The sequence below is a fragment of the Tursiops truncatus genome, chromosome 16, assembly GCF_011762595.2.
Source record: "Tursiops truncatus isolate mTurTru1 chromosome 16, mTurTru1.mat.Y, whole genome shotgun sequence".
NCBI classification, from domain to species: domain Eukaryota; kingdom Metazoa; phylum Chordata; class Mammalia; order Artiodactyla; family Delphinidae; genus Tursiops; species Tursiops truncatus.
The window spans coordinates 43689344-43703591 of NC_047049.1; the positions used below are offsets into that span (position 1 = coordinate 43689344).

A 14248-nucleotide genomic window follows, 5' to 3' on the forward strand; every position below is an offset into this window, starting at 1 on the left:
ATGTAAAATGGGGCTAATAAGTATTTCCTTAACTGAGAGGCAGACTTTTTTGTATTTTAATGTTTATGATTGGGATATCTGACAATCTGTGCTGTTTTATATTCTGTGTATACTAGTCTCTCTTAGGGTTGTTAGGAGGCTGAAAGGTGATTGTGTGTAAAGTGCAGTTCACTGGTGGGAATTCTTCCATGACAGACTTTTTATTTTTATTTTTTAATACTTATTTATTTGCCTGTGCCGGGTCTTAGTTGTGGCACGTGGGATCCATTTCCCTGACCAGGGATCGAACCCAGATCCCCTGCATTGGGAGCACAGAGTCTTAGCCACTGGACCACCAGGGAAGTCCCCATGATAGACTTCTTTCCTTCAAGAAAGTAGGCAGGTTAGAATCTGTGGGAAGATGAAATATTATTTTTATTGTTGTGACATGGGTTTGTGTATGTGTAGGGTTTTATCTTGCTCACAGACCTTCATGTTGGGCAGAGCTCACTGAGACAGGTCATCTCTGCTCCAGGAAACACTTGCCCTGCAGCTTGAATGGGGCTGCAGGATCTACATCCAACATGGCTCCCCAGATGCAGGGCATGCTGTTGTTTATAATTTTTATCTTTAATATTTATCTTATTGAGGTATACTTTATATACTATATAATTCACCGATTTAAAATGTACATTTCAGGGACTTCCCTGGTGGTGCAGTGGATAAGACTCCTTGCTCCCAATGCAAGGGGGCCTGGTTCAATCCCTGGTCAGGGAACTAGTTCCCACATGCATGCCGCAACTAAGAGTTCACATGCCACAACCAAGGAGCTCTCGAGCTGCAACTAAGGAGCCTGCCTTAGTTGCAGCCAAATAAATAAATAAATACCTTTAAAAATTAAAAAATAAAATAAAATGTACATCTCAGTGATTTTTAGTGAATTTACTGAGTACAACCATCACCACCACCCAGTTTTAGAACATTACTTTCACCCCCAAAAGTTCCTTTGTGCTTATTGACAGTTCATCTCCACTTGCACTCCACAGCCTAGGCAACCACTGATCTGCTTTATTTGGTCTTTATAAATTTACCTTCGTTGGAAATTTCACATGAATGGAATCATGCAATATGTAGATCTTTTGCATATGGCTTTTTTCACTTCACATAATGTTTCTGACGTTTAGCCATTTTGTAGCATGTGTCAGTAGTTTGTTCCTTTTTATTGCCTAATAATATTCCATTGTATGAATCTACCACACTTAGTTTATCTATTCACTAGTTGATAGACATTTGAACTGTGTCCATTTTTTTGGCCATTATGAATAATGCTTTTATGTACACGCCTTTTTGGACATATGTTTTATTTCTCCTGGGTAGATTCCTAAGTATGAAATTGCTGGGTCATATGGTAAAGTTTATGCCTTTGTTAAGAAACTGCCAATATATTTTTCCAAAGTGGCTGTACCATGTTACGTTCCCACCAGCACTGTATAAGAGTTCCAGTTTGTCCCCACCATCTCCAACACCTGTCTTTTTAATAAGACTTTTTAAAAAATTGTGGTTAAAAAAAACACATAAAACTTATCATCTTAACTATTTCTAAGAGTACGGTTCAGTAGTGTTAAGTATATTCACATCATTGTGCTCTATACTCATTAAACCAGGTGTGCCCAACCTGGTCCTCGGCCTGTTAGGAACTGGGCGAACAGCAGGAGGTGAGCGGCGGGCAAGGGAGCGAAGCTTCATCTGCCGCTCCCCATCGCTCTCCATCGCTCGCATTACAGCCTGAACAATCCCCCGTCCCCTGCCACCGTCTGTGGAAAACTTGTCTTCCACAAAACCAGTCCCTGGTGCCAAAAAGGTTGGGGACTGCTGCGTTAAACAACAACTCCCCATTCCCCCCTGCCTCTTAGGCTCCCTATCCCCTGGAAACCACTATTCTACCTTCTGTTTCTATGAAATTGATACCTCATATAAGTGGAATCACGTAGTATTTCTCTTTTTGTGACTGGCTTATTTCACTTAGCATAATGTCCTCAAGATTCTTCCATGTGTCAGGATTTCCTTCTTTTTTAAGGTTGAAGGCATGGATTTTTTTTTTTTAACACCTTTACTGGAGTATAATTGCTTTACAATGGTGTGTTAGTTTCTGCTGTATAACAAAGTGAATCAGCTATACATATACATATATCCCCATATCTCCTCCCTCTTGCGTCTCCCTCCCACCTTCCCTATCCCACCCCTCTAGGTGGTCACAAAGCACCGAGCTGATCTCCCTGTGCTATGCGGCTGCTTCCCACTAGCTATCTATTTTACATTTGGCAGTCTGTATATGTCCAGAAGGAATGGATTTTTAAAGGCTAAGGAGTGCTACATTTATCAACCTTAGGGTTAAGCAAAGTCTCTCTTGCAGTCCTAGGTGCAGGGGAGGGAAGGAAAAAGAGAAGGAAAGAGGAAGGAAGATAGGAGAAGTATATTGTGGAGGAAAGTTTCTGAAAAGGAGAAAGAAGTACAGAAAGGAATTAGGAACACACACTTTATACCTTTTTGCCCAGGGTGAGCCCAACCACCAAACTCCCCTTGGCAGTCAGAAGTAATCTCCTTCCTGCCTTTCACAGGGCAGAAGTATATATATATATACATACACACACATATATATATATATGTATATATATGGTCTTCTTGGACAGATTGATTTTTGGAGTCCTTGCAGCTTTAAATTGATTATGCAGTTGGCTCTGCATTTACTGCCCATAATTAGATCCTGCTAGGCTTTGCAGAAAAGCACATCTAGCCATGATTCATGGCACTTGGGAATGCGTTTGTTTGTTGAAAGGCTGTATCATGTAGACTTGTTCAACAACTTTTAAAGCATTAACATGCTTAATATTGTTTAAACTGGGGAGCAAAATTACTAACATCCCTCTTTCTCAGTAAATTGTCATATACTGTCCTGGATTACTTAGAGAATTTACAGAGCGGGGTAGTCATTTATTGCCTCTAAAGAATAGTCTTTACTATTATACGGTAATATCAAATGGAAAATGTGCAACTGTTGTAAAATAGAGCAAAAATTCTCAGAGCAATGAAGCATGGGGGTGGAGTTGAAAGGCTCCATCCAGAATATTTATATCATAGCCTAATATGACAAGTCATATCAAAGAATGAAGGAACTAACTTTCTGAACATACTTGTGGAGAAGCAAGAGATTTCCTGGCATAGGAGAAAACTGTTAAATGGAATTGAGAAAAAAAAAAAAATAAAGAGAGATCTGAGAAGGAAGAACTCTGCAAAAGAATAGAACACATCTAATCAGGGAGTAAAATTCTCTCTACATATAGCTTTCTGCTCTAGGACTATCACTGCCTTAATCTTTTTTTTTTAATATTTATTTATTTACTTACTTACTTGGCTGCATCAGCTCTTAGTTGCGGCACCCGGGATCTTTTTAGTTGCAGCATGTGGGATCTAGTTCCCTGACCAGGGATCGAACTGGGGCCCCCTGCATTGGGAGTTAGCCGCTGGACCACCAGGGAAGTCCCTGATGTAATCTTTTTTACATTAAAAGTTTGAACCGAGTTGATTAGTGACATTTTCTTACAGAGATTTTTTTTTTTCATTTTAGAGAAGAAAACATGAGGAGAGACTGCTGTATTGTCATTGTTACTTCTTTAAAAAAAATTTATACAAACGAATTCATGTATACTTATATAACTTATCAAAACATTTTCTAAATGAGGGCCAAGTGAGTGATTTTCAAGTACTAGAAACCATTCTTCTAACAAACTCTAAAGTAGAACCCAACAATAGCAGATAACATTTTTCTGAAAAGCGCCATGATCCCCTCACTGTGCTAAGCGCATCAGTGCATTACCTCATTTCATTATATGAGGTAGGTGTTATTAAACCAACTTTTATATGAGGAAACTTACCCAAGTCCACTCAAGACAGTTTAGAAAAACAGATACATACTGAACTGCTCCAATTACTTTTGTGGGTGAGAGGCGCCAGGCCTAGAGCCTCAACCACTCATCTGCCCTCACCCCCTTCTTGTCCTACCTTCCACAATCCCAGTCCAAACTTCTGGGACTTCAGTGAAACACCACTCTGCCTCAGACTGGACGTCTGCTGGGCACTGTGCTAAAGAATGAGATGACTCAGTTGCTCTGTTTAAGAAGAGTTCTAGCTACCCAGATGTGGTTAATTTTAGGTGTCCACTTGACTGGGCTAATGGAGGCCCAGATAGCTGGGTGTGTGTGTGGCAGTGACCACTAGACTGAGTAAAGAAGATCCACCCTCCCCAATGTGGGCGGGCGTCATCCAATCCATTGCGGGCCCAAATGGAACGAAAAGGCTGGGGAAGGGCAAATTCTCTCCCTCTCTTCTTGAGCTTGGATATCCATTTTCTCCTGCCCTTGCACATAGGAGGACACAGGAGCCCCGGGTTTGGGGGCCTTGAGACTCCAGGACTTACACCAGCATCCCCCTCTTTTCCTCCTCTTTCTCAGGCCTTTGGCCTCAGACTGGAAGTTACATCATAGGCTTCCCTAGTCTTCAGACCTTCGGACTTGGACTGAATGTCACCACTGGCTTTCCTCGTTCTCCAGCTGGCAGGCGCCATATCATGGCATATTTCAGCCTCCGTAACCATGTAAGCCAATCCTCACAATAATCTCCTCCTACATATCTATGTACTGTATACCCTATTGGTTCTGTTTCTCTGGAGAGTCCTACCTAATACACCAGGGCTGCTCAAAACTTTATTAAAATAGATTATGACTGGAACCACAGAAGGCGTTTCCTTCTCATACCTCATCAAACAAACAGAAACCAAAAAATGTTCAAACATTCTGCTTGCTGTTCAGTGCTCGAAATTGGTTTTAATTAACCGTTTAAAAAATAGGCTACAAAATAGACAGAAACACTTTTGAAGGAAATGTAGGCCCTAGAAGGGTACACATAACAGAAAACGCCCTTAAAGGAAGTACCTCCTGAAAAGTTTATGGTTGGTTGCACAACCTTTGAGGCTGTCTGCTCTGTGCCCTTCTTAAACCATGGTTCTGGACTAGTTTCAAGCAGAAGCTACCTCAACACTGGGTTCCAACCCTATGGAGATTTCCTTGGGGACAAGGAAATTCATGCTTCACACACAGGCCCCAGCCTGGGAATGGTCCCCTTGAATCTTCCGGCGGGTAGCTGGACAGAGTTAGTGGGGGAGGGGGTAAGGTTAGAATCTGTGAGCCAACAAGCCAGACAGCTATTCTGGAAATACTTTAAAAGGAAGAATGCTTGAACTACATGTGTGCCAAACACCTGCTCTGAGCCGTCCCAACTCTCCTGACTGGGTTTTGACCCCTGGTGATTCTGGTTTTACAGTTATGGGACAGTAGAATCAAAGGGGAAAAGGCCCTCCTGTATCTGAAGACCATGGTGGCCTATATGCCCAGAACTGTCCCAGGACAAATGAGAGCTCTCATCAGCCCCAAAAAGTACCCACAGCTCTAAAGAACTGGGAGCATTTGAGTGGGGAGGCCCTCTACGAAGGCTTTTGACAGGACAGCCACAAAGAGGCACAAAGAGAAAACCAAAAGGAGCTCTTATAGTTGCAAAGACAAACATGTTTATATAGAGAACAGGTGGAAGAGAAGCAAAACTGGCTATCAGCGACTGTTCCCAGCAGTACCTGAGAAACAGGTAACTTCTGTTCCAGAGAGGGCAGAGCTGGTGATGGTATTCCTAGCAGGGTGGCCTCTCTGCTCACCTCACTCAGCCAGGGCCAAGTTCAGCGACTACAGACTCCAGAGTCCTGACACATGCCCTGCTCCATCATGCCACACTCACCAGGAATGCCTGAATCTTTTCATTGAACCCTTCCTTTTCACTCTACTCTGAAAATTTCTGGCCAGATCAGTGTGTCAGTTTCTCCAGGGTCTTCATAAACTGCCCAGATGGTTGCTTTGAGTCTGTCAAAGACTCAGCACACTCCACCTGGTCCCAAGAAGCTCTTCAGTCACCTCTTTTACTTGGTCAGCGAACCTCCCCAGAGACTTCTCCAAATGTCTTAATTACTTAATTGAACTTCTTCCCCTGGACCATTCTTTTTCCTGATTAACATCATCCAGCGACCATTCTGTATTCCAAGTGCTGAGAATGGCTGCTCCATATCCTCAAATATGAGTTTCTGAAAGAAGCGCAATCCCTCTCACAAAGTCTGTATCATTTGAGTTGGGTTTGTCAGGTGCAGGGTGGGAGGTCGTTCTATGCAGAGAGAATGCATTGTGCAAAGACATGTGACATTAATTAACTATAATGTGTGAGCTAAAGTCGGAAAGGAGGCATTTAGGGACAAATTGGGATGGGTATTTTGCAGTAAGCTGAGGCATTGGACTTCCATGATACAAACCAATAGAGGTTTTTAAGCAATGGAGTGATTTGACTACTGCGTCTTCTAGCAGTATGTAGGATAACCTGGAAGAGGGAGAAATTAATGCCAGTGTCCGGGCCTTTTGAATGAAATTGCCCTGATTGTAGCCTCTGCGTTAAGTGTGTGTTTTTGTTATCTACGGAGTGATGATGGACTGTCCTATCAGGACTGTCCACTTAATGACCCTGGAGGTTTTTTTCTGGGCTTCCTGGTAATGAGCTACCTGCAACTAGTGCTTCCCCGTAGTGGGAGCAGCTAAGCATGGCCTCACTTCCTACATGATACTATCCAAATGCTATCAGCTTGGGAATGCAACTCCCCAAAGCAGCTGATGCCCAAGCTCAGACTATTTCTCCCCTATTTACAAGGACACTCTCATGCTTGCCCTATAAAAAGGAAGAGCAATGTTTGGGGTAGGGCCCCACTTTCTGGAGCACAAAGATGGTGCATCAAGCTGGCCCCAATACACCTCTCTACAGGATGATATGACTTTGCTGGTGTGTTTCAGAAACCTCTTTGCCCCACAGTACTTCAAACTTCCCACGGCTGATTTGACCATGGGTGGCCAACTAACCCAAGTCAATCTACATATACTTTGCTCACTAGCTGAAAATGTATAGCCTGGAGTAAAAAGATGAGTTGTGTCAATGGAATTCTTCCTTTTAGGGAGATAAATAGGGAGTACCAAAAGGCTTGGCCATTTAGCAGCAGGAGCAGTTGCTTGAAGAGTGTCAAAAAGTGGGCTAAGGGTGGTGGGAGCTCATGCCTTGTACAAGAGAAGTTAAGGCGGGAGCTGGAAAAAGGAGGGCAGGCCAGCGTGCAGAGAGAAGCGAGACCTCAGGGAAAGGAAAGTAAGAGAGTAGCCAGGCTCCAGACCAGTTTTAGTTTTTGTTTATTTTGGGTGGGAGGGCGGGGAGGGGGAATGACAGGCTTCTAAATTAAGTTTCAGATTCCATTAATTATTTCTACCATTCTTTCACGATCCTATTTCCCTAGACATTTTCTTTTAAGTTACATGAATGGATTTTTGCTCCTTGCTCTTTGTAAGCCTTTAGAATGCTATGGTAGCTATTGTTCTGGACTTCCTGAAAAGCTTTCCCTTCAGCCCTCACCTGGTAGCACATTCTGATTCCTGGCCACAGGGGAGGAAGTTGCACATGTCCAGTAGACTTTTGGACATAAAAGGCTGAAACTGGGGTGACAGTTTGGTTGGAAAGACAGATTTTAAAGGCATCATCATATAGATAAAAACAAATAAGGAAATAATTGTTATACAGCACTTTCAGCATATTAGGTACTGTGTTTGGCACATTACATTAATATCAGTGAATTCTTACAATAACATATCTAGAGATTATTGTCGCTTTGGACATGAGGAAACTGAGGCTTAGAGAGTTTATGTAGCTACACGGTCACACAGTGGTAGGGGTCAGAGTTGGGATTCCACTCCAGGATAGGGGGTCAATCTACGAAGCCCAAGCTCCTCCAGCCATGCTGGGTGGCCTCCCAGGACATGGGAGGACACGAAGTCTACTTTCTAGGAAGATAGTGATGGTGAGAGATCAGGGATTGGAACTCCAGGGCACTCTAACTCTTGAGAAGAGGAGCTGGTAACAGAAAAGAGTAAGTCAGAGAAGTAGAAGAGCCAACCACCCTGGTGCTCCGGAAGCGGGAGGCGGTGAGCGTTTTGAAAAGCGAAAGGGTAGCCAGCAATCAAATGGGTCAAAAACATCACAGAGGAAAAGGAGTGAATTGGATTCGGGAATTAGAAGCTCAGGCTCAACTTTGGTGAAAACCGAATTCTGCTGCTGAAAGCAGAAGGCAAGTTTTAATGAGCACACAAGTTCATAAGAATTGGGGGAGTGAGGAGTGCGAGCACACTATGTGGATTGAGCAGGCATTGTACTGCCAACGGAAAAGGAGACAAGAGTGAGGACGAAGCTCAGAATTCACAGTTCCAAGGAGGAGCAGGCATGCGAGATTAGCGTCGGACAGAAGAGGCGCCTTTTGAAACAGAAACTAAGGAGGTAAGTAAGGCGTCATAACTGGAATGAGTCTGTGCATGTGTGAGAAATTTAGGCAATTCATGTATTTGAGAACAGTGAAATCTGTAAAGGTAAAAATAACAAGACGAGCTGTAGCACATATTCGAATCCGGTACATGTTTTTCGAGCTAATTTGTTATCCTCATTTTACAGATTGGGAACTCCAGGTTCAGTACCTTGATCAAAATCCAATTGCAGGGACCAACTCCAGAGCCGGCAGCTCTGAGCCCACGCTGTGGGTCGAGGTCAGCGGTGAGTAACCAGCCCGGCCCGGGGCGGCGGCCGAGCAGGGCGCAGAAACTACACTTCCCAGTGTGCCTGGCGGGGCGGGGCGGGCGCAGGCTCCTTCCCAGAAGCAAAAGCGGAAACAAAAGAGTCTCGCCGGCGTCCCCGCCCGCATACTCGCGCACACTCGCGCTCGGGCGCCCTAGGAACAGGCATCGGCACCCAGAGCGAGCCAGAGAGCGGCGAGCTGGGGATTCACCCGGCTGAGCCAGCCGAGGAGCCGGCGAGCCGGGCCCGCGACGACCCCACGCCCCCGAGCCCCGCAGCCGACCCCAGCCGGCCGGTATCCCAGCCGCCCTCCCTGACCCATGGCGCTGAAGCGGATTCAGAAAGTGAGTGCCGGGGCCAGGCCTGGGGCGGCGGGGCGGGCTTCGGCCCCCTGCCCACGCTGACCCCGGCGGTGGCCCCTAGAGACGCGCCGCGAGGGAACGTCAAGGGAGGATGGGCCGGGGCGGGGACCGGGGGCCAGAGACGCCGGCGGGGCCAGCGGGCACCCGACAGGTGAGGTGCGAGCAGCGGTAGGTCTCGTGTGCTGGAGGTTTGTTGGAGGCAGGGGGCCCGCTGTGCGCTCGCGCCGGAGCTGAGCCCCGAGCCCGGGCTGGAGAGCCTCCTTGGTCTCCAGACCTTCCCGCAGTCTGTGCTGCTCGGTCACTGCTGGATTTTGCCCTACACCAGCTAGTTTTGGCCCTTGTCATGCTGCTTTCTCCACGCTGTTTCTTAAGCCCGTCCTCTTTATGTGCTTGCCTCCCCGGGCTCCCGGGAGGGCCTGGGCCTGCAGCCTTCCTCCGCGGAGCTGTTGGGTTTGTTCTTTCTCTCCTCTGTGGTTGGCTGTTGCTCAGATGCCCGAATGGGGTGGAAAAGCTCTTTTGGGGCCGAGAAACCTCCTGCCTCTTCTATTTTGGTGCCTCTCCTGCTGCCACTTTAGGTCACATAGCTGTAGTGAAAACATAGTTGCTGATACACAACAAGATGACCTCTTGGCTGTGATTCATCGTGAGTCAAGCCAAGCAGGTTTTTTTTCCCCTTGTGATAAACTTATATGTAAAGTTTGTGACACAACAGAAACTGCCACAAATTAAATTGTTTGATGCTTTGACACATGGCTATAGAATGAGGAAGAAATGTGTATGTTCATTAAACAAATATTTATCCATCCCAACTCAGTGTTAGGAATTATCTTCTCTTGCATAATGTTTATTGCTACAGTCTCTAATGTGAACATCTTACAAAACTGAGGTTGGGGCATTTTCTTTCTCTTCACTTTTATTTCTTTTTGGGTTATCACGTCTGTTCACTGACACAAGTTTTAGGTTTTTACTGTTATGGTTCCTGTGGAGAACACTGAGAATTTGTTTTTTTTAATGGGTAGTGCGTTCAGCAAGTTAAGCCAACAGTGGACAGCATGTTTTGCAAAGAATTTCAAAAGAAATCCTACCAAAAATTTGTGTCAACTTTTTCAGGCATGAATCCACAGAGCAGTGATAGAGATGTATACATTGTATTCTCAGTTACCCTTGGTGTCATCTTCTGGTACAGAGGACAGCAACTTTCAGACCCAGCCGGTTTGCCGGGGGTGGGGGAGAGGTCAAATACTAAATCTGTGAAATACTGTTATTTTTTTGTGCCTTTTAAGGTTCCTCTCACTACAATACACATAGCTAATCATCAGCATTTATTGATTAATGTGTTTTCTGATTTGAAGATAATGCAATTACACATTTTTTTCATGTAGAAAATACTAATTTTGAAGCCACACTCAGCATCTTTGCCATGTCTTGTGTACTTATTAATGATGATGTAATGTTGGCTCACATTTGAGGTAAACACATTTTTGCAAGGAAGTCTTAAGATTCCATTTCCTTCTTCCCTAGTTGTGAGAATTTTTCACAAGACTTCGCACATCCAGTAGCTTTTAAATACCGTAGAATTTGTCCACAGTAAGTAAGCATTCAAAGAAAATCGACACTATTTGTAGATATACTGGGCAATTATCAATCACCATGCTAAGACAATATATTTGGCTTATATTTATAATATGGCATATATGAAAATCATATTTTTAGTAGCTATTGGTTATTATTAGTTTATAACAGAGTTGTCTGTAAAAAAAAAAGAAAAATTTGGGATCACATAATATCTCATCTCTGCATATCAGTCTTTGGCTTTTCTTCTCTGTTATCAGAAAAGTTAACTTGAACAAATCTCTTTTCCAGCCATTCTTTCAACTTCAGGAGGCATTTTATTTGATTCCCCACTTTTCCTTTTTCTTTACCTACCTCCTTGACTAGAAGCAAATTCCAGGGGAGCTGTGCTGTTTGCCATATGAACAGTTAAGTTAAAAGCTGTCTTTGATATCATCAGTTTACAGATTCTTTTTGAATCTTGCGTGCTTCAACAAAAGAATACGCATAATTAACTTTCGGCCTTTCTTTTAAAATGTAATAAAGTAACACTGTCAGGTACCTTCCAGGTCATTGGGTTGTGATTTTCGTGTACCTACAGTGGCAAGCTTTAGAACTGTGCAGAACCTTAAAGAACTCTGCAGGAGTGGAGTGGGGTGGAGGGCAGGGGAATAGCTTACAGACAGTGGTCCCCAACCTTTTTGGCATCAGGGACCGGTTTTGTGGAAGACAGTTTTTCTATTGGGGGTGGTAATGCGAGCGATGGGGGGGATGGTTCAGGCTGTAATGCGAGCGATGGGGAGCAGCAGATGAAGCTTCGCTCGCTGGCCCACTGCTCACCTCCTGCTGTGCAGCCCGGTTCCTAACAGGCCATGGACCAGTATCCAGTCCGCCCCTGGGGGCTGGGGACTCCTGTTATAAGGTAGTGTATCAGAATCACCTGTGGGACATTTTCAGACTGTCCCCACTGCTGTAAATGGAGAGATGTTGAATCCCACAGATGCGCTGGGGTGGAAAGAAGGTTGTGAACCACTGACTGACATTCTAGTCTACTCTCCTTATTAGAGAAGGAGCTTGAGGTTTGGAGTGGAGTGCTTTGTCCAGGTTAATATCTTAAGTGATTTGGCATGTTTTTAAAAGTTCATAACTTCACTTCGTCTGAAAAGATTAAAGATAGTTGAATTAAAATTGTATGAATATACAAAGCATGTGGATATGAGTGCTCAGAATATATTTTTATGCTAGAGTATGCTAAATGATTTAATACTCTGATTTAGACATCCAATGCCAGTTTTGCATTTCGGCTCATAAATTTACACACCCATGCCCTATTTTTAGACACAATGGAAGATGTTGTCACAGTCACCTGAATCACTAAAGGGAAAAAATTTGAACAAAGTCTGAGGAAAGATCCCCTAAAACATGTCTGAAAAAAGAGGGCAGTTTTTCAGCTGGACATTCATTATTTTCTAGAATTAATTTTGAAGTGTTTATTCTATGAATACTATTTTCATACCTTGGTAAACTTTTTTTGGAAATCATTTTTTAAATTAATTAATTAATTTTTGGCTGCATTGGGTCTTCATTGCTGCGCGTGGGCTTTCTCTAGTTGCGGCGAGCGGGGGCTACTCTTTGTTGGGCACGTGGCCTTCTCATTGTGGTGGCTTCTCTTGTTGTGGAGCATGGGCTCTAGGCGCATGGGCTTAAGTAGTCGTGCCTCGCAGGCTCTAGAGTGCAGGCTCAATAGTTGTGGTGCACGGTCTTAGTTGCTACGTGGCATGTGGGATCTTCCCGAACCAGGGCTCGAACCCATGTCCCCTGTGTTGGCAGACAGATTCTTAACCACTGCGCCATCAGGGAAGTCCCTGGAAATAATTTTTTTTAATTATGAATGTTATATCACAATACTGAATGTCTTGAAAACCAGAAAGGGAAAAAAAAAGAAAGGAAATTCTAACACAGTTATCATCTTAGTATATTTCCGTCTAGATTTGAGTTTTATTTTGCAAATATAGCAACACAGATGACTATTCCTCAGTATATAGTTCTGCTGCCAAAATGGAATATTTGTATTTTTAATAATCAATTTAACTTAAAATGTATATATAAATTAAAATACTTTATAAGTATTCTGAACTGTTGAATTTTTTGATTTGTACACTTCCGCATTAAACTATTTTATGTCAGTCTAGAAAACCTTAGGATACTTCAAAAAAACAAACAGAAAAAAAAACCCAGCCCTTTGTGGATGGAGCATCAGATGGGAGAAGAAGCTCTGGTTTCTGTTCCTGGCTCTGTGACTTACCAGCTTGTTTCCCTATCCATACAGCTGCTGATAAGTACAACCAGCATGTATAATATATAATGGTTCCTCTGTGCTAGATACTGTATTAAGTGCTTGACATATATTAATTGATTTAATCATTAGTGGGCCCAAGAGGTAGAAACGATTATTATCCCCATTTTACAGATGATAAAACTAAGGCATAAAGATGTTGAGTAATGTACTCAGAATCACATTTTGTAATTGTAAGTGGCAGCACTAAGAGCCCAAACCAGACAGTTGGCTCCAGAGTCCCTGCTTTTAACTATTTCAGTATATCCAGGTAGACTTACATCTTCTATCTATTGTACTTAAACTGAAGGACATAGAGTCAAATGAGTTTATGGATGTAAGTGTTTTGCAAACTGGAATATTCTGTACAAATGTAATGTGGTATTATAATTAAGACCTTGGCATATTTAATCATTTTCACTGATGCATCACTCAGCTTGTTGATTATGCATTGTAAGTTTTTGCTCTGAGGTAATGTGCACTAGACCGGTTAACATGGTAAAAGAATAATGTAACTTTGTTCATCTTTATTCCATCACTTAAAATGTTTCTCCTCCAAAAGGATTTAGAAAAATTGGTGTAATTCATAAATGTTCTGTCAAAAGTATCATTTCATTGTGAGGTTTTCATTTGAGAAAATGGTTTACAAATTGATCTAGCTATTTAGTTCCTATAATGGCTTTGAATAGTAGTCAACAGTTCAGATTACACAGATATATTAGAAAGACTTTCAGATTACAAGATTAAGTCCAAGACTCCAGGTTCCTTCAGTAAAAAAGGATATGACTTCTAAAAACATTTTAAAAAGAACACACTATTCATGCTTCTTGGTAGATAAATGGTTTGCCTCGAGATGAAAGGAAGAAAGTGTTCTTTTTCTAAAAAGCCACTGTATGCATTTTTCTGCATTTAAATCTTTGTAATTAAATTCAGTCTTCCTTTTGCCGCCAAGATCATATATTTTTCTTCCTTTATCACAACCAAGGTGTAAAAAGATTAGATAACCTATCCTAGTTTAAAAGTTCGGAGGTTTCTCCTCTGTGGAAATAAATAGCATAGATCTAATAAGGCTGTTTATGCCTGCTTTAGGAAGCCAGGCACACGTTATAAAAACCAAACCTAGCAGGATGTGGGATCGCTTCCAGCAAAGCAGAATAGCATCCTTATTCATTTTAGTTCCCTGAAATACATGTAGGAAATGTATTTAATGAGCACCGCTAATCAAAATGATCAGCCTAATACTTTGCATCAAACTGAGTTAATGGTTGTCTGTAATGTA

At 42.9% G+C, this 14248-nt stretch overlaps 1 protein-coding gene across 5 annotated transcripts in view; it reads left to right on the plus strand.

The window, feature by feature from the left end:
• The window catches only part of UBE2D1 (ubiquitin conjugating enzyme E2 D1), a 93728-nt gene that overhangs the window by 48711 nt on the left and 30769 nt on the right, over positions 1–14248 (plus strand). For 2 of the 5 annotated variants that reach the window (XM_073793333.1, XM_073793332.1), the window contains one exon: positions 8602–8700. In XM_073793333.1, coding sequence (XP_073649434.1) covers positions 8602–8700 — 99 coding nt within the window. Of the gene's footprint in view, positions 1–4450; positions 4631–8601; positions 8701–8826; positions 9066–14248 lie in introns of those variants that run through there. The other 3 variants (XM_019935250.3, XM_019935462.3, XM_073793334.1) reach the window with 2 other exon arrangements.